Below are 20,892 nucleotides of genomic sequence, written 5' to 3'. Positions count from 1 at the left end.
GCCTCCAAAACTGCTAGAATCCTCCTAATACTCCCGCTCCTCTTGTGTGTTCTGTGGTGTCGCAAGAATGGTGTCTGCATAAAGTGGGCTTTAAAAGGAAAGGAAGTTCCCTCTTCCTCCCGCTGCTCTGCCTCGAGTGCCCTGTTCATAATGCCACGCAGAGTCTGCTCCAGCAGGAACACAAGAGGGATTGTATAACTGATGCATGCATTGTCACGGCTCACCATCCTTGTTGCCTCCTCAAATGGTGACACTTCAGTGCATACATCTTTTATCAGCAGCCATTGGCAGGGGAAAAAAAGCCAAGCTGCCCTGAGCCTGTTGTTGTGCCATACTCACACAGGTATTCGTTAACGGCCCTCTGCTACATGTGCTGCCGCTGCAGCATTGCCGAAGTTGAGTTCCACCTGGTGAGCATGTCACAAATCAGGCGGTTTACAGGCAGATGGAATTCCCACTGAAAACCAGCCAAGCAGACACTGGCTGTGTTTGACCGTCTTAAATGGCTACAGATTTATGGCCTGCTTCAGAAGATCTTGCAACCCTAGATACCTCTTTAAATGCTGCACCACCAAATTGAGGACATGTGCCAAGCAAGGCACATGTGTCAACTTTCCTTGTCAAAGGGCAGACAAATGTTAGTGCCATTATTGCACACCACCATTCCTGGCTCCAGCTGGCATGACATTAACCACCTCTGGGCCTGCCCCTGCAGAGCTGAAAGGATCTCTGCTACGGTGTGGCTCCTGTCCCCTACGCTGACCAGCTGAAGCACTGCATGGCATATTTTAGCCTTACTCATTGAATAGCCCCTTGAACGCTTAGGACAATTCAGCAGAGGAGGGCATGGAGGAGGAGGGAGTGGAGCTGACAAATCTCGCATCATCACCACCAGCTGTATGGAGATGTGGCGGCAAAACAAGTTCCAGCAATGAGCCCTGTCCTGCATCCTTCCTAGTTGCAAGCAGAGTTACCTATTGTGCTGCGAACTAAATATAGCGTCCGTGACCACGCAGGAGTAAGATGGACCTTGCGGCTGACTGCCTTTCCCAACGATGCCACAACATTGCCTTCCACATGATGGTACAGAGCTGGAATGGCCTTACTTGCAAAGAAATAGCGACTGGGAACCTGCCCTTGTGGTACAGCACAATCTGCAAATTCACGGAAGGGGGCAGAATCCACCAGATAGAAAATGAGGAGCCAGCAGCTTTGACAAGCTGGAATTTAGATGCTGGGCATGTGGATGGCAGTTACAGTATTTTTATTTTTGCTACAGACACTGGAGCTATAGTCTACAGCTGGTAGTGTGCTGCTGGCAGACATGCTGAAAACTTGTGGCAAAAAAAATCAAATTTTAAAAACTCATTATGCCTCTTAGAAAATACCTAGGAGTGTTTACTTTTCAAAATGGGGTCATTTTGTGGGTGTTTTCACTGTTCTGGTGCTCCAGAGCCTCCAAAAATGTGATAGGTATTCGGGAAATTAGATGACCAATTTATGTGTAATTTATGTTCCTTGCAAGCCCAAGAGCGCTCCTTGGATTTTGGATCCTTCTATGCATCTAGGCTGTGAAAAAGTCTCACATATGTGGTACCCCCATACTCGGGACGCATAGCACTGACGTCACTTCCGGTACGCCTGGTTCCAGTCTCTGGTGTGTTGGAACGCATGCCGAGAGTCTCAGGAATGGTGTGTATCCCCGCTGTTTGGCTGTATATGCTGGTGCTAGCCTACAGCACAGATTAATGTAAGTGCATTATCTAGCTGTTTATTTAAAGTTTGCACAGGCTATATTGCGCTATGTTTCTTTTTTAGCTTCTGCCTTCCTATGAATCCAGAGTTATACCAGTTGATGCTATTAGGCTAAAATATCATTCATCTTTGATGCTACATATCCTTCTAAGGATCTGATCTCCACACCAGCTTTCTATGATCTAGTATCTGCTGAGTGTATCTTCTTCCCACACGAGTGTTGGACTTGGGGCGACTTCAGTGCGACTTACACACGACTTGAAGTCACCTCCAGGACAGGGAGCTGAACATACCAGGCTCTTAGGTCTGGTATGGATGTTAAGGGGAACCCCCTATGCCCAAAAAAACATTGTGGGGGTCTCCCCCAAAATCCATACCAGACCCTTATCTGAGCACGCAGCCCGGCCGGTCAGGAAAGGGGGTGGGGACAAGCGAGCCCCCCCCACTGAACTGTACCAGGCCACATGCCCTCAACATGGGGGTGAGTGCTTTGGGGAAGGGGGGCCGCTGCACCCTGCGGCCCCCCCCACCCCAAAGCACCTTATCCCCATGTTGATGAGGACAAGGGCCTCTTCCCGACAACCCTTTATTAAGGAGGCCCCCAGATCCCAGCCCCCCACCCTATGTGAATGAGTATGGGGTACATCGTACCCCTACCCATTCACCTGGGGGAGAAAGTGTCAATAAAAAAAATACTTCACAGGTTTTTAAAGTAATTTATTAGGCAGCTCCGGGGGTCTTCTTCCGACTTCGGGGGTCTTCTTCCGACTCCGCTCTCTCCGGCCTCTTCTCCCGGTGTCCGGTTCTTCTCCCGCTCTCTGGTTCTTCCATCGGGCTTCTCCGCTATTTTAAGAAATTCCAGTGGCTGGGGATTTAATAGACTTTTTTGCTGAAGAGGAACAACCCAGTGAGACTCCAGCAGAACAGCTGGCATCAAGGCAGAGCATTACTGACTTTTGCCTATAACAATCTGTGGCCCTGCAGGATTTGCGTGAGTCCACCGAATTTTCATTTTGCATCACTCCCCCTGTTTGTAAACCAGTTTTGCCTTGTTTGTCCTGTGGGCTCTACTGAAGCCTCCATTTTCATCCCATTCAGGATATTCTCTTGGCCAACCATTCCCATGGTTCTCGGTACTGGCAGCCTTATCATATAAGGAACCCCTCCCTGTGAGGACCCAGGCCTCATTTCTCCCTAAGATGGTTTCCTCCTTCAGTAATAATCACTACATCATTGTGCCCTCTCTTTGTCCTAATCCAAAGCAAATCTTTCTACATTGATTAGATGTAGTAAGCGCAACATGAGCTTTAATCCTTCAGCCACTGCTTCCATCTGAACTTCAGATTCTCTGTTTCTCCTGCCTCCAGGCTCTCTCAAGGGCTCTCCTGCCTCTGGCTCCACTGTCTGTGGATGTGGATTAGGCAGGTTATTGTTAGGAATATTCTTCTCCTTGATCAGTCAAACTCCAGATGTATTGAAAAGAATACATTTATTTAAATTGTTTGACACAAAAAGATGAACTTCTTACACGTTTGAGTTAAAATGCAGAAGTCATCCAGAATACAGGATTAAACTTTCTTTTGTGAGATCAACAAAAGGAATCCTATTGGCTAGAAGCTCACTGGCGGCTCATGACGCATAACAGCTTTATTTGCCAATTCACAGTGAGCTTCTTACAATCTTATTCCCTTGAATAGCAAAGCCTGTGGTTTTCTGGCCTTAGGCAGTTAGTTAAAATAATAGGTAAGGAAACAAGTTAAAGCAACATGTCCTTAGATGCCATTTTAGAATTATCATTCTCTATCCTAGATAAAATAGTCACACGATAAACATTAAAACTTTTCTAACATTCCCTCCTCTTGTGCGGCTATTTTATCTCAACACATCTCGATGATAGTCCCTGTGTTTTATGCACTTTCGGACTGTATGTCATTAAGTTGAGCTTCAATGTCCACACAGGTCTCCTCAGAGGCAGGAAGGGCTTGATACATTGTTCTTGTGACTGCGGTTTCAATAAATTTTTGTGAAAGTCCTCGAATACAAGGAATGCAGCAGCATCCACAAGTAACCAAGATGGCTAAAACCACGGCAATAGAGATCAAACATGAGATGATAAATCCAGTCCATTTCCCGAACCAACCTTCAAGCCAGTTTGTGAATGGATCATTAATACCTGAGTTTTCCGCTAATTCATTTGATTAAGCAGTCAATCCTTCTAGGGCTCTGGTCACAGTCCCTCCAGGAGCTGTATTGTTAGGGATAAAGGTGCAACACATAATACCAAACATTTTACATACTCCTCCTCTCTCAGCATATCTAGGGCCATACAGTTTTGCCATGCCATTAGAGATGTGGGAACTAGCTGTTCTGCGAGACCCTTCACTGCGTCCCTGGTATAGTTCACAAATTGCTGTTGGTTATAATATATATAGTTAATCAATCAACATTCTTATTTATAGTCACCCACCAGAAAAGAGACTCAAATGCAGCTGCCCCTTGCTTCCTAGCCTTAAACTCATCTGGCACTACACGTGGAACCCCAATCTTGTCTATGTAGATCTGAAAGGCAAATGACACCTTGGGAGAGGTATTTCTTCGATACCGTTGGTGACTCTTAGTTCACGGGTGTTCTGACAGGATCCTCAGAGGCATAGCTAGCTGGACCATAGCACAATCCCCTTGGGCATTGGCAGGTATCCTAGCTCACAATTTCTTATCCCCACACATCCACCAGACATCAGCTCTCTGAATGTCATGTTCAACCCAGTCACCATTGCCCATGTTAATCCTCTCTCTACAGTAGTCAACGGGTAGTGACCCAAGATCCACCCCGCTACCATTCCCCGGAAGTACAAAACAAGTAAAGTTGCCTGGATAAGCAGTAACCACTGGAGGTATCTGAGGTCTCTGTACTGGGGGAAACAACAAACTCAACGTGTGACAGGTAGAATTTGTTTCAGGTTTATAGCTCTTATTATACAACCGCAACATACATTTCAAACCTTCTGGATCTGTATTGTAATCTAGAGGAAAAGGGACCATTGCTAAATGTGGTCTAGCTCTGGCACAAACTAAACAATTTTCTCTTTTTAAGGTTTTAACTGTATATCTCAACCATTCTAGCCACTCATTTTTTTCCTGATATACTGTCTCTAGGGCTATGGCATCCTCTACAGTTAAGTTAGTGAATCTCACGGTTTTACTAAAAATTTCTATTTTAGTGTGGCCCTCCTCTTTTCCCCTCGCATCTACCTTCTCCTGTTGTCTAGTTTTATTAAGTAGTAATACTTTGAGGAAACATTTCCCTGAGGGGTCAGTTACTGACACCCATGCTTCCATAGAGTACAACCGCTGATCTTCCTTCCTCGGCTCTTTTAATGTTATCAATAATTGGTTACAGTTCTCACTATGTGTGCAGGGGGAGTTGGCCGCTTTTGTAGTTGTGAGTCTTTCTTTTATTCCACTCTCTTTTGGCCCTGGTAGATTATACCCCCAATCTTGATGTGCTGTGGTCCACAGGGCCTCATCCCATGCTTGACATCCTGCCCTATTCTAGAGCCAGCAAATGTATTTATCTGCACATAGAAGTAACCTAGCCCCAGTTGTATCCCCACAATCTGCAATCTGACAAAAGTCAACTAAAATGGTAGCAGCTATTCCTTCTATGAAGGTTAAATTCAATGCTTTTTCTTTTCTTTCCTAATCCAAAGGTTCCTCTGCTCTTCCATAACGTATACCCCCTCTTATGGATGCCTCTCCTAGAGTCACCAGTAACCCAAGGATAATTACTGTCCCTTTCATCCTACCCAGCTACAGAGTTTCCAGCGGATAGGTTAGGGGAGTTGGAAAGGGAGGGAGACTTCACCAGTTTGAGACCTCCCTTTGTAGCCAGATTTTCTGGTTCTCTTGCAGCCAACTGGCCCTACTCTGCCTGTAAAACCTTTTTGTAATGGGACTGGTGAATCCAGGTAGACCTCTCTGCAATCCTTATAGCCGTGGGAGTGGTGAGAAGAACCTGATACGGCCCCTCCCACTTGGGTGAGTGCCAATGTTTTCTTTTTATTACTTTTACCAGACAATATTTTCTTCTTTCACATTTGTCCAATTTAATAAAATCCATGCCAATTTCCAATTTCCAATATTGTTTCTCCCCAGGGGATGCATTCTGCTGCATATCAGTAAGGACTGTATGATCTATCTCCATGATTTACTGTTCTGTCATTATTTGATGTGTTTCTTGTGCCCCTATTTTAGCCGCTTCATCTGCCCTTTCATTTCCTTCTGAGATGGGGTCTGTATGTTTTGTGTGTGCTTGACATTTGCAGATTGCAAGCTCTTTTGGTAACTGTATTGCATCAGTAAAGTTAGCCCAATTTTTTTTTATATTGTGAAAGATAATGCGACACTGAGTAAATTGATACCCAACATGTCACGCTTCAAAATTGTGCCCGCTCGTGGAATGGCATAAAACTTTTACCCTTAAAAATCTCCATAGGCGACGTTTAAAAAAATGTACAAGTTGCATGTTTTGAGTTACAGAGGAGGTCTAGGGCTAGAATTATTGCTCTCACTCTAACCAATGCGGCGATACCTCACATGTGTGGTTTGACCACCGTTTTCATATGCGGCGCTACACACGTATGCGTTCACTTCTGTGCGCGAGCTCTTTGGGACGGGGCGCTTTAAAAAAAATGTTTTTTTTTCTTATTTATTTTACTTGATTTTATTTATTTTTTTACTGTTTAAAAAAAAAAAGTGTCACTTTTATTCCTATTACAAGGAATGTAAACATCTCTTGTAATAGAAAAAAAGCATGACAGGTCCTTTTAAATATGAGATCTGGGATCAAAAATTCCTCAGATCTCATATTTGGACTTAAATGCAAAAAAAAAAAAAAAATTTGTCATTTGAAAAAATGACAACAGAAAAATGTGCCTTTAAGACGTATGGGCGGAAGTTACGTTTTGCTATAGTATGGAGACGGGTGGGGGCTATCTTCCCCTCACTCGTCTCCATACCCAGCCACGGACAGGTCCTGATTGCCTCTGCCGCTGCCGCTGCCGACGGCTCCGGTAAGTGGCGGAGGGCGCGGGAGAGTGGCGGGGGTGTGTGGCACCTCTCCCGCCGCCGATAACGGTGATCTCACGGCGAATCTGCCACAGAGATCACCATTATCGTAAACAGAACCACCGGCTCTAAAGATGGATACCTTGGTTGTGGCAGCAACTACGAGAGACAAAATGTGGAAACAAATCCAGACAATCACATTGTCTGATTTCTGAAAGAATTTATTTGCAAATTATGGTGGAAAATAAGTATTTTGTCAATATCAAAAGTTAATGTCAATACTTTGTTATATATCCTTTGTTGGCAATGACAGAGGTCAAACGTTTTCTGTAAGTCTTCACAAGGTTGTCACACACTGTTGCTGGTATATTGGCCCATTCCTCCATGCAGATCTCCTCTAGAGCAGTGATGTATTGGGGCTGTCGCTGGGCAACACAGACTTTCAACTCCCTCCAAAGGTTTTCTATGGGGTTGAGATCTGGAGACTGGCTAGGCCACTCCAGGACCTTGAAATGCTTCTTATGAAGCCACTGCTTTGTTGCCCGGGCGGTGTGTTTGGGATCATTGTCATGCTGAAAGACCCAGCCTCGTTTCATCTTCAATGCCCTTGCTGATGGGAGGAGGTTTGCACTCAAAATCTCACGATACATGGCCCCATTCATTCTTTCATGTACACAGATCAGTCGTCCTGTTCCCCTTGCAGAGAAACAGCCCCAAAGCATGATGTTGCCACCCCCATGCTTCACAGTAGTTATGGTGTTCTTTGGTTGCAACTCAGCATTCTCTCTCCTCCAAACATGACGAGTTGTGTTTCTACCAAACAGTTCTACTTTGGTTTCATCTGACCAATGAATGCTCTCTAGCAAACCTCAGACGGGCCAGAACATGTACTGGCTTAAGCAGGGGGACACGTCTGGCACTGCAGGATCTGAGTCCCTGGCAGCGTAGTGTGTTACTGAAGGTAGCCTTTGTCCCAGCTCTCTGCAGTTCATTCACTAGGTCCCCCCGTGTGGTTCTGGGATTTTTGCTCACCGTTCTTGTGATCATTTTGACCCCACGGGGTGAGATCTTCCGTGGAGCCCCAGATTGAGGGAGATTATCAGTGGTCTTGTATGTCTTCCGTTTTCTAATTATTGCTCCCACAGTTGATTTCTTCACACCAAGTTGCTTGCCTATTGCAGATTCAGTCTTCCCAGCTTGGTGCAGGTCTGCAATTTTGTTTCTGGTGTCCTTTGACAGCTCTTTGGTCTTCACCATAGTGGAGTTTGGAGTGTGACTGTTTGAGGTTGTAGACAGGTGTCTTTTATACTGATAACAAATTCAAACAGGTGCCATTAATACAGGTAATGAGTGGAGGACAGAGGAGCCTCTTAACGAAGAAGATACAGGTCTGTGAGAGCCAGAAATCTTGATTGTTTGTAGGTGACCAAATACTTACTTTCCACCATAATTTGCAAATAAATTCTTTAAAAAATCAGACATTGTGATTGTCTGGATTTGTTTCCACATTTTGACTCTCATAGTTGAGGTATACCTATGATGACAATTGCAGGCCTCTCTCATCTTTTTAAGTGGGAGAACTTGCACAATTGGTGGCTGACTAAATACTTTTTTGCCCCACTGTATATATATATATATATTACACGCACACAAATATAGATCAAATTGTGCAGCTGCCTACTCATTATCCTCGGTGCTGTCTCCTAAATGTGAAATAAATTTGGTCAGAGACTGTGCGGAAAATGATACAGGAGATGGTCAGACACTGTGCAGACAATGATACAGGAGACGGTCAGAGAGTTTTATTATGGTAATGACAAGCAAACTCTTACCTGGCTAACACGGTAACAAACGTTGGAGCCACAGACAGGGTGCTGACCGACAATCACACCACAAAGATGCAGGAGATGGTCAGAGACTGTGCGGAAAATGATACAGGAGACGGTCAGATACTGTGCAGACAAAGATACAGGAGACAGTCAGAGACTGTGCAGACAAAGATACAGGAGACGGTCAGAGACTGTGCAGACAATGATACAGGAGATGGTCAGAGACTGTGTGCGGACAGTGATACAGGAAAAGGTCAGAGACTGTGTGCGGACAGTGATACAGGCGATGGTCAGAGACTGCGCGGACATGATACAGGATGCTGATAGGGGAAAACAACAGAATGAGCATAATTGATAAATTATCAGTGTAATGCTTCTTCATTATCAACAGGTTTAGGGAGAGGGTAAATAACACTGCTGTATTAGTTAGCTGTAATAGAGAAGGTGGTGCACCATTCTGGCTTTACTGTCTGGCAGAGGAATATGAATCACAATAATGGGTGCACAGAATTATAAATCTTTTGGTAGATGAAAAATTTCACATTTCAAAAATTCACATATTTTGAAAGCAGAACTGCAGCAAGATAAATAAAAAAAGCCCTCCAGTTTGAACGACAGCCAGCCTCATTCAGCAGCCTTCCTCAAAGCCCACACTGGAATGTACATGCCCTCAGCCTGTCATTCAACAAGTAAGGAGAAGCGGCACAATGATGATCCCATCCAGTGGGGACCGGTGCTCAAAATTTTTGCAGGGGTGCAAAAAAACTGAAAAAATACATCAATTGCAGCCTCACTGTACCATCAAATGCAGCCACTGTGCCATCAAATGCAGCCACTGTGCCCCATCACACGCCACCACTGTGCCCCATCAAATGCAGCCTCACTGTGCCCATTAAATGCAGCCTCACTAGGCCCCATCAAATGCTGCCACTGTGCCCCATCAAATGCTGCCACTGTGCCCTATCAAATGCAGCGCCACTGTGCCCTTCAAATGCCGCCACTGTGCCCCATCAAATGCCGCCACTGTGCCCCATCAAATGCCACCACTGTTCCCCATCAAATGCCACCACCGTGCCCTATCAAATGCCGCCACCATGCCCCATCAAATGCCGCCACTGTGCCCATCAAATGTTGCCACTGTGCCCCATCAAATGCCGCCACTGTGCCCCATCTTATGCCACCACTGTGCCCATAAAATGTTGCCGGGGACAAATTATGTGCAGCCGGTCTGGAAAGTCACCGGCCGCTTATGGTGGCGCCAGTCCCCCCGGCCAAGCACGCCCATAATATTTACAAGTGCGGCGCTACATACAGGAAGCCGGCCGAACGCCCGCCTGCCCGGGGCTGTATTTGTGCAGGAGGCGGCCGCGGGAGCTGGGACTCGGGAGGATGGGTAGAGGCCTGGGCCTTGTCGGTCTAGGCCAAGACACAACACTGAGACAGGGTACAGACCATGAGACCATAGACAGACAGGGTACAGACCATGAGACAGACAGGGTACGGGGGACAGACCATGAGACCATAGACAGACGGTACAGACCATGAGACAGATAGGGTACTGGGGACAGACCATGAGACAGACTGGGTACTGGGGACAGACCATAAGAAAGACAGGGTACTGGGGACAGACCATGAGACAGACAGGGTACTGGGGACAGACCATGAGACAGACAGGGTACTGGGGACAGACCATGAGACAGACAGGGTACTGGGGACAGACCATGATACAGACAGGGTACTGGGGACAGACCATGAGACAGACAGGGTACTGGGGACAAACCATGAGACAGACAGGGTACTGGGGACAGACCGTGAGACAGACAGGAAACTGGGGAGAGACCGTGAGACAGACAGGGTACTGGGGACAGACCATGAGACAGACAGGGTACTGGGGACAGACCGTGAGACAGACAGGATACTGGGGACAGACCATGAGAAAGACAGGGTACTGGGGACAGACCATAAGACAGACAGGGTACTGGGGACAGACCATGAGACAGACAGGGTACTGGGGACAGACCGTGAGACAGACAGGGTACTGAGGACAGACCGTGAGACAGACAAGATACTGGGGACAGACCAGGAGACAGACAGGGTACTGGGGACAGACCATAAGACAGACAGGGTACTGGGGACAGACCATGAGACAGACAGGTTACTGGGGACAGACCGTGAGACAGACAGGGAACTGGGGACAGACCGTGAGACAGACAGGGTACTGGGGACAGACCATGAGACAGAGAGGTTACTGGGGACAGACCATGAGACAGACAGGGTACTGGGGACAGACCATAAGACAGACAGGGTACTGGGGACAGACCATGAGACAGACATGGTACTGGGGACAGACCATGAGCCAGACAGGGTACTGGGGACAGACCGTGAGACAGACAGTGTACTGGGGACAGACCGTGAGACAAACAGGGTACTGGGGACAGACCATGAGACAGACAGGGTACTGAGGACAGACCGTGAGACAGACAGGTTACTAGGAACAGACCGTGAGACAGACTGGGTACTGGGGACAGACCATGAGACAGACAGGGTACTGGGGACAGACCATGAGACAGACAGGGTACTGAGGACAGACCGTGAGACAGACAGGATACTGGGGACAGACCATGAGACAGACAGGGTACTGGGGACAGACCATAAGACAGACAGGGTACTGGGGACAGACCGTGAGACAGACAGGGTACTGGGGACAGACCGTGAGACAGACAGGGTACTGGGGACAGACCGTGAGACAGACAGGGTACTGGGGACAGACCGTGAGACAGACAGGGTACTGGGGACAGACCATGAGACAGACAGGGTACTGAGGACAGACCGTCAGACAAACAGGATACTGGGGACAGACCATGAGACAGACAGGGTACTGGGGATAGACCATAAGACAGACAGGGTACTAGGGACAGACCATGAGACAGACAGGGTACTGGGGACAGACAGGTTACTGGGGACAGAACATGAGACAGACTGGGTACTGAGGACAAACTGTCAGACAGACAGGATACTGAGGACAGACCATGAGACAGACAGGGTACTGGGGACAGACCATAAGACAGACAGGGTACTGGGGACAGAACATGAGACAGACAGGGTACTGGGGACAGACCGTGAGACAGATAGGTTACTGGGGACAGAACATGAGACAGACTGGGTACTGGGGACAGACCGTGAGACAGATAGGGTACTGGGGACAGACCGCAAGACAGACAGGGTACTGGGGACACTCAGGGTAAAGACAATGAGACCATGATAGAAAGCAGGGCCGGTGCTACCACTAGGCAAACTAGGCAGCCGCCTAGGGCGCACTGCTGCCTAGGGCGCACTGCTGCCTAGGGCGCCGGCCACTGGTGTTCCTACACTCTTCTCTCTGCAGCAAGCAACTAAGTCTCAGCATCAGCAGGCAGCCGCCGTTCCGTTCGCACATGTCAGAGGTGCCGCGCCGGCGGAGAACTGTGTCCCGACTTCCGAATGAATGAAAGCAAGGAAACATTCATTGATGGGCGCTAGTAGGCTGCATTTGATGGGTGTTGGTGAGGCTGCATTTGATGGGCGCTGGTGAGGCTGCATTGATGGGCGTTGGTGAGGCTGCATTTGATGGGTGCTTGTTAGGCTGCATTTGATGGGCGCTGGTGAGGCTGCATTAATGGGTGCTGGTAGGCTGCATTTGATGGATACTGGTGAGGGTGCATTTGATGGGCGCTGGTGAGGGTGCATTTGATGGGTGCTGGTGAGGGTGCATTTGATGGGTGCTTGTTAGGCTGCATTTGATGGGTGCTGGTGAGGGTGCATTTGATGGGCGCTGGTGAGGGTGCATTTGATGGGCACTGGTAGGCTGCATTGATGGGTGATGGCAGGCTGCATTTGATGCGTACTGGTGGGCTGCATTTGACAGGCACTTCATTAGAAAGGTGGGGTATACATGGGCAGGGCAAAGGGGATGGAGTCAGGGGTGGAGCCAAGGGGGGGTGGCAAAATGAGGTTTCGCCTAGGGTGTCAAAATTCCTTGCACCAGCCCTGATAGAAAGACAGGGTACCATACAGACAGCATGTAGTAGATGTACTGTACCTGCTCCTCGGTCCCCTTACCCTACTAAAGGCAGCAGGAGAAGCCGGCGACACGTGATGTTCTCTTTGAGCTCCTTGCAGTGCAATCTGGGAGTTGTAGTCTCTGCAGAGCACAGGCACCAGAGGGCCAAGTTTTTTGACTGTGCTGCGAAGAGCTACAACTCCCGCCATGCACTTGGGCGACCGACTTTGGGGGAAAGGCTAGGAGGACCGTGCCGCGGTGGTGGAGCCTACTATTGGGATGGGCGCTGGTGAGGCTGCATTTGATGGGTGCTTGTTAGGCTGCATTTGATGGGCGCTGGTGAGGCTGCATTAATGGGTGCTGGTAGGCTGCATTTGATGGATACTGGTGAGGGTGCATTTGATGGGCGCTGGTGAGGGTGCATTTGATGGGTGCTGGTGAGGGTGCATTTGATGGGTGCTTGTTAGGCTGCATTTGATGGGTGCTGGTGAGGGTGCATTTGATGGGCGCTGGTGAGGGTGCATTTGATGGGCACTGGTAGGCTGCATTGATGGGTGATGGCAGGCTGCATTTGATGCGTACTGGTGGGCTGCATTTGACAGGCACTTCATTAGAAAGGTGGGGTATACATGGGCAGGGCAAAGGGGATGGAGTCAGGGGTGGAGCCAAGGGGGGGTGGCAAAATGAGGTTTCGCCTAGGGTGTCAAAATTCCTTGCACCAGCCCTGATAGAAAGACAGGGTACCATACAGACAGCATGTAGTAGATGTACTGTACCTGCTCCTCGGTCCCCTTACCCTACTAAAGGCAGCAGGAGAAGCCGGCGACACGTGATGTTCTCTTTGAGCTCCTTGCAGTGCAATCTGGGAGTTGTAGTCTCTGCAGAGCACAGGCACCAGAGGGCCAAGTTTTTTGACTGTGCTGCGAAGAGCTACAACTCCCGCCATGCACTTGGGCGACCGACTTTGGGGGAAAGGCTAGGAGGACCGTGCCGCGGTGGTGGAGCCTACTATTGGATGCAGCCGAGAGCCAAGATGATGTCATCTCCTACCTCATCCGCAGAGGCTCATCAGCTCAGTCAGTCTATGTGCAGTGCTCCCCCGCTCGCTCACCCCACCAGCTTGCTTGTGCACACTGACCGTGACCGGGGGATATTTCCTTCCACTCCCGAGTCCCACACACTGTCCTAGCTGTCAGGCAAATTAAGTGGCCGCGGCCCGAGAGGCCCTTTTGAGGGGGAGGCCTAAGGCAATCGCCTAATTTGCCTGATTAAAGAGCCGCCAGTCAGTGTATATGGTTACGCATTTTCCTTTTGATAGTATGCATGCTCTTGTCAGTGCTACAAGTTCTGCTACTTGTGCTGAATAATGTTTTGGTAATGGCCTAGCTTCTAAGATTTCATCCTGTGTCACTACTGCATATCCAGTTGCATTTGTGCCATCTGGATTTTTCTTACTGGAGCCATCAACAAAAAGTGTCATGTCAGGGTGAGGTAACGGTACATCTTTCAAATTACTTTGTGGCAGTACCTTTTCAGCGATAGCAGCAGTACAGTCATGTTTATGACCATCAGTAGGAAGTGGTAGTATTATTATTATTATTATTATTATTCAGGATTTATATAGCGCCAACAGTTTACGCAGCGTTTTACAATATAAAAGGGAGACAATACAGTTATAATACAATACAATACAATAATATTAAGAGGGCCCTGCTCAGAAGAGCTTACAATCTAATAGGGTGGGGCAGGTGGTACAAAAGGTTGTAACTGTGGGGAATGAGCTGGTGGAAGTGGTAGGAGATTAGTTGGAGACGTGATAGGCTTTCCTGAAGAGATGAGTTTTCAGGGATTGCCTGAAGGTAGCAAGAGTAGGGGATAGCCGGATAGATGGAGGTAGCGAGTTCCAGAGGATGGGAGAGGCTCTGGAGAAATCCTGGAGACGAGCATGGGAGGAGGAGATGAGAGAGCTTGAAAGCAGGAGGTCTTGAGAAGAGCGGAGAGGTCGATTTGGGTGATATTTGGAGACAAGATTAGTGATGTAGCTTGGGGCAGAGTTGTGAATGGCTTTGTATGTTGTGGTTAAAATTTTGAATTTAATTCGCTGGGTGATTGGGAGCCAGTGTAGGGATTGAAGTAGAGGGTTGGCAGACACTGAGCGGTTGGTAAGGTGGATAAGTCTGGCAGCAGCATTCATGATAGACTGAAGAGGGGATAGCCTATGGAGAGGTAAGCCAATGAGAAGGGAGTTGCAATAGTCAAGGCGAGAGATAACAAGAGAGTGAATGAGGAGCTTGGTGGTTTCATTTGTTAAAAAAGGGCGAATTTTAGAGATGTTACGAAGGTGAATTCTACAAACTTTTGACACCGATTGGATTTGAGGCTGAAATGACAAGTCAAAGTCTAGGATTACACCTAGTACCCTGGTGTGAGGGGAGGGACTGATGGTTGCATTGTTGATTTTGATGGAAAAGTCATGGAGGGGGGCACGGGCGGGGGGGAATATTAATAGCTCAGTTTTAGAGAGATTTAGTTTAAGGAAGTGGTGCGACATCCATGCTGATATGTCAGTTAGTAAGTTAGTAATGCGAGAGGAGACTGAAGGAGTGAGGTGAGGAGTAGACAGATAGATTTGGGTGTCATCAGCGTATAAGTGGTATTGGAAGCCTTGGGCAGTTATTAAGTGACCAAGGGAGGAGGTGTAGATAGAGAAGAGAAGGGGTTCAAGAACCGAGCCTTGGGGGACCCCCACAGAAAGGGGCAATGGAGAGGAGGAGACAGAGTTGTAGGTGACACTGAAGGAGCGCTGTGATAAATAGGCAGAGAAACAGGATAGAGCAGAATCTCGGAGGCCAAGGGAATGTAGTTTATTGAGAAGGAGCGGGTGGTCAACAGTGTCAAAGGCCGCAGAGAGGTCAAGTAGTAGGAGTATGGAGTACTGGCTGTTGGTTTTAGCAGTTAGTAAATCGTTAGTGAGTTTTAGTAAGGTAGTTTCCGTGGAGTGCTGCGAGCGAAAGCCAGACTGTAAGGGGTCAAGAAGGTTATTTTCATTGAGGTAGGAGCTAAGACGGTTGTAGACTAAGCGTTCTAGAAGTTTAGAGGTGAATGGGAGCAATGAGATGGTTCTTAAGTTGTTCAGGTCGGCAGGGTCCAGTGAGGGCTTTTTAAGAATGGGAGTGATCTGCGCATGTTTTAGAGGGGAGGGGAAAATGCCACCAGAGAGGGAGAGATTGAAGATGTGGGTGAGGGAGCATAGGATAGAAGAAGAGGGTGACCGTAGTAGTTGTGAGGGAACAGTATCCAAGGGACAATTGGTTAGGTGGGCATCCAAGAAAATTTTTGTAACCTCTTCCGTAGTAGCCAATTCAAAAGAGGAGAGTGTTGAATGTGCTGCTAGGCAAGGTATAATGGGTGGGGAAGATGTACGCACAGTGGAGATGTTCTCACGAATTGCATCGATCTTGTCTTTGAAGTGATAGTGTGGATAGGTTTATTGTAGTACATCTCTGTATCATTAAGTGATGTTGTGTCAAAAGTATTGTCATACAGGAAAGGTGTCGTGCTGGGCTCAAATGTGATATTTATCGTTGTAAAAGGATAACAGACACGGCATGTGGTACTTTGAGTGTCAGCGGGTGATATAACACTATAGATGCTGAGGCCTTAACTGCTTCAGCTGCAGCTACCACTGCCTGTACACAGGGTGGAAGTGCTCTAGTTACACTGTCTAGTTTTGTAGAATAGTAAGCACTCAGCCTCTGATGCCCAACATGTGACTGTGTAAGTACTGATGTAATGTGACCTTCCCTTGAGTCTACTGTTTGTTTGAAAGGTTTGTCATGGTTTGGTAAGGCTAGTATTGATGAGCTAGAAAGGACTTGTTTTAGGTCAGTAAAGGTTGTCTCTGTTTCCTCACTCGATTTTATAGCATCCTGTGGGGCCATGGGGTTCCCATGTATGGCATGGACCAATAGGGCGGTCAGTATTGAATACCCGGGGATCCAAGCCCTACAAAAATTTGTCATGCACAAAAAAGACATCATTGGTTTCTTTGTTTCTGGCTTCGGCACCTGGAGGAGGGCTTGAATTCCCTCCTCATACAGATGTTGACCTTCTTTTGAGATATTATACCCTAAGTATTTGACCTGCTGTTGCCACAACTGGAGTTTAGTTTTATTTACCTTATGCCCTTGGTCACGGAGGAAATACAACAGAGCCATTGGGGGTTGTTTACGAAAGGCAAATCCACTTTGCACTACAAGTGCACTTGCTGTAAATCTGAGGGGTAGATCTGAAATGAGGGGAAGCTCTGACTGGGAGCGGGGGAGGCAAGCACCGCTGGCAGCCTGGGTTGTATGGGAGCGATCGTAGGGGAAGAGAGAGGAGAGCTGTTGCCGCATTGGGGACACATGGCTGCATTGGAGACACATGGCTGCAATGGGGACACATGGCTGCAATGGGGACACATGGCTGCATTGGGGACACGTGGCTGCATTGGGGACACATAGCTGCATTGGGGACACATGGCTGCATTGGGGACATTGGCAATTACAACTCATTTAATCAAACAGAAAGAGAAGAAGAGACTTAGAAAGCAATTAAGAATATCTTAAATTATCTTACCTCTCAAACATCTTGGAGGACTGGATCATGCAAGTTCAGAACCAGATGGTGGTTCCAGGTCCCGGTACCGACCAGCCCCAATTTTACCACTAATGTTAAGTGGGGGGGACTTTCGTTCTCAGTGAACTTTGAAGTCCAATACTCACCAAGGTGTTGGTCAGGACAGTACGACCCGGGATCCACTCGTTGGTTCCGGCTTGAAGGACCAAAATGTTAGAAATATTCTTCTCCTGTGATCAGTCAAACTCCAGATGTATTGAAAAGCATACAATTTATTTCAGTTGTGTGACACAAAAAGATTAACTTCTTACACGTTTGAGTTAAAATGCAGAAGTGATCCAGAATACAGGATTTTACTTTCTTTTGTGAGAGCAACAAAAAGAATCCTATTGGCTAGAAGCTCACTGGTGGTTCATGACATATAACAGCTTTATTTGCCAATTTACAGTGAGCTCCTTACAATCTTATTCCCTTATATAGCCAAGCCTGTGGTTTTCTGGCCTTAGGCAGTTAGTTAAAACAATAGATAAGAAAACAAGTTAAAGCAACGTGTCTTTTGATGCCATTTTAGAATTATCAGTCTCCATTGTAGATAAAATAGTCACACGATAAACATTAAAACTCCAACAGTTATCACTAGGGCTTACACCTTGAGGGGGAGGAAGCTTTTAAGGCCAATTCAACAAGTTCAGTTTATTTCTCGCCAGACACCAAGAGTCTATTTTTAATATTTGTATGGCTACCACTTGGTCTTCCGTTCACACATACCTTGTGAAGTTTAAACATGTTCATGCCCTTGCTGATGCCAGTTTTTAGCTGTAGGGTGCTTCAAACCACTTGTTGAGGTAAGAACTGGGTTCTCTTTGTTTTGCTATCTTTCTCACTCCTCAGTTGCATTGCTTGACAATATCCCATGGTCAAGATTTAAAGAAGCCAGTTTCCTGTTCTGTACAAAGTGTACACTGCATAGAAAAAAAAGTTTTTTGACTTTCCTGAAAAGTCCTTGGAGTACAGTACACAACACAGACCATCCTCCCCTTTTTTCCTGGTATTGTCCCCTGTCTGTTTGCTAAAAAATGGAGGATTGCTGGGAGCATGGAGTTGTATTCGGTTGTCCTAACGTCTATTTTTGCCAGTGTCTTCACCTGAAGTTGGCAACATATAATTTTAAGGGAGCCTATGTCTTTTACTGTACTCCATAGAAAGGGTTTTGCAGGTAAGTAGAAAATCCTTATTTTGATGATAATGCTTGTCCTATATGTATTTATGAAACACAGAAACACATAGTTTATAAAACACATAGTTGATAAAATTGACTTTGTTTTTTTTTTTTTTTTTTTTGTGTTTCTTTAGCTACACAGTGGATGGAAGTATGGAACAACTCTTGATGAAAATACAAAATCCCACCCTCTGCTGAGACCCTTTAAGACACTAGCTGAAAAGGTAAAAATGCAGGGATTCTCTTTAGTTCATAGTGGTTGGTTTCAGTTTTTATGGTTTTGGTAGTATGTCAATACGTGGTGCTTTAATCATGTGTTCTCCTCTTCTATATTCTTAATATTTATCACCTAACTGGGAACTTTAACTATAAAAGTTTGACAGAGGAGCATTTATACTGTATGTATGAATATATGTGAAAGTATGTCTTCACATGATGGGCTTTCACTAGTCTTCTTCTGTGTTTGCAGTATATATAAGATTTTTTTCTGTTTCTACAGCATATACAGTATGTCACAAAAGTGAGTACACCCCTCACATTTTTGCAAATATTTTATTTTATCTTTTCATGTGACAACACTGAAGAAATGACACTTTGCTACAATGAAAAGTAGTGAGTGTACAGCTTGTATAACAGTGTAAATTTGCTGTCCCCTCAAAATAACTCAACACACAGCCATTAATGTCTAAACCGCTGGCAACAAAAGTGAGTACACCCCTAAGTGAAAATGTCCAAATTGGGCCCAAAGTGTCAATATTTTGTGTGGCCACCATTATTTTCCAGCACTGCCTTAACCCTCTTGGGCATGGAGTTCACCAGAGCTTCACAGTTTGTCACTGGAGTCCCCTTCCACTCCTCCATGACGACATCATGGAGCTGGTGGATTTACAATAACTTTAGGTTTGCTTAATATACACAACATAATGGTTATTATTACACAGGGCAGAAGACTTTATCCCAGCCTACATGTGACAGAGCTGCGTGTCTGAGCAGCCAGTTGACATAACCAAGTTCTGTCATGGGAGGAAGGGGAGTCTTATGTTCCTAGATACCCAGAAGTACTAGGTGTTCTTCTTCACTGAGTAAAGCACCTTACTTTTCTTGCAGTCTTTATATTACAGTCTTCTTAAAACTGCCCATGTAAGGGTTTCCCTGTTCAGTGCAAAATCTGCTAGCAATAAATACATGAAACATCTGGAGGTTATAATTTACAATTTAGAGTGACTTTCAGCTCAAATGTAATATATAGCATCTTACTAATAAATAGATGTGGTAGATGCATTTTTAGGCCCTTTCCCCCTCTGTTTTAACCTGGTGATTTGGCCAGGAACACACCTACGGTATTAGAGTGTCCCCACTCTTAATGAATGAGCACAAAGGGGGCACATTTGAACAGCAGCATTGTCAGTCTGGGGATGGGGTTAGATGTACTAGCAGATTTAAATACACTAACAAATTGAAGCCAAACTTCAGCTAAAACTTTAAAAGCAGTTACAGCAGTTTTGACCTTTTCGGATAAAGCTTTTATATAAATGAATAAAAGTTGATTATTGTAAGCACCCATGCCAGTGTTAAATGGTTTGCCTCATCCCTGTAACTTATACTGTACATCTGCAAGAGAGCTTGTTCTTTTGAAAAAACAACGGACTTACTGGTTGGGTTACCAGAAAAAAACTAAAAAAAGAAAGCCTAAAAAAGAAAACAAATGCAGCCATCACATCTAAAATTGATAAGCTGCAATATAATAAATGTTTGCATTTGGGTTTAATATTACTTTAACATATAAGAACTACACAGTTCTTTTCTGGAATCCAGTACAATTAATTTAGTGGGAAGTTGTGGTTGAACAAGGTGCTGTGGGGGCAGGCTTTGTTTTTAATGTATACATTAAGCTGGAGCTATGTTAGTCAAAACAAGTGTTGGAAAGTAAAAGCTGTCATGCATGGTGTACAGGGCCGCCATCAGTGGGGTACAACCCATACACTTGTAAGGGGCCGAGCATCTGGACGGGGCCCCGTTGACTGGCAGGGATGTGAGAAGGCAGGGTCGAGTGCAGAGGGGCTCCATGAATGCTTCTGAATGTGTGTGAGTCGGCAGCTGCTGCTCTGTGTCATTGAGTTCACATTGGGCTCTTTGCTGCCCCCTCTGGCCATTTCCTGCATGTTTACCCCTCGTGTGAGCTGCCTGTACTCAGTGTACTGTACCTGGGACTGCAGCTCCTATCTGTGTCTCAGCCACATGTGAAAACAAGAGCTGGGACTAGGAAGACCACCTTACAAGTAAGGGCTGTAGTACAAGTGAGGGAGGAGGGGGGTGGCTGTGTGTGTGTACATGTCTGTGTGTGTGTATATGCCGGTGTGTGT

The 20,892-nt window shown here is 46.4% G+C and overlaps 1 protein-coding gene across 7 annotated transcripts in view; it reads left to right on the top strand.

Annotated features, from left to right (window-relative positions):
* Positions 1-20,892, top strand: part of RYR3 (ryanodine receptor 3) — a 1,082,755-nt gene that overhangs the window by 606,496 nt on the left and 455,367 nt on the right. For all 7 annotated transcript variants that reach the window (XM_073608696.1, XM_073608694.1, XM_073608691.1 and 4 more), the window contains one exon: positions 18,664-18,753. In XM_073608696.1, the coding sequence (XP_073464797.1) occupies positions 18,664-18,753 (90 nt within the window). The remainder of the gene's footprint in view (positions 1-18,663; positions 18,754-20,892) is intronic.

This window comes from Aquarana catesbeiana, linkage group LG13, assembly GCF_042186555.1.
Source record: "Aquarana catesbeiana isolate 2022-GZ linkage group LG13, ASM4218655v1, whole genome shotgun sequence".
NCBI classification, from domain to species: domain Eukaryota; kingdom Metazoa; phylum Chordata; class Amphibia; order Anura; family Ranidae; genus Aquarana; species Aquarana catesbeiana.
This window is presented reverse-complemented; position numbering and strand designations above follow the sequence as displayed.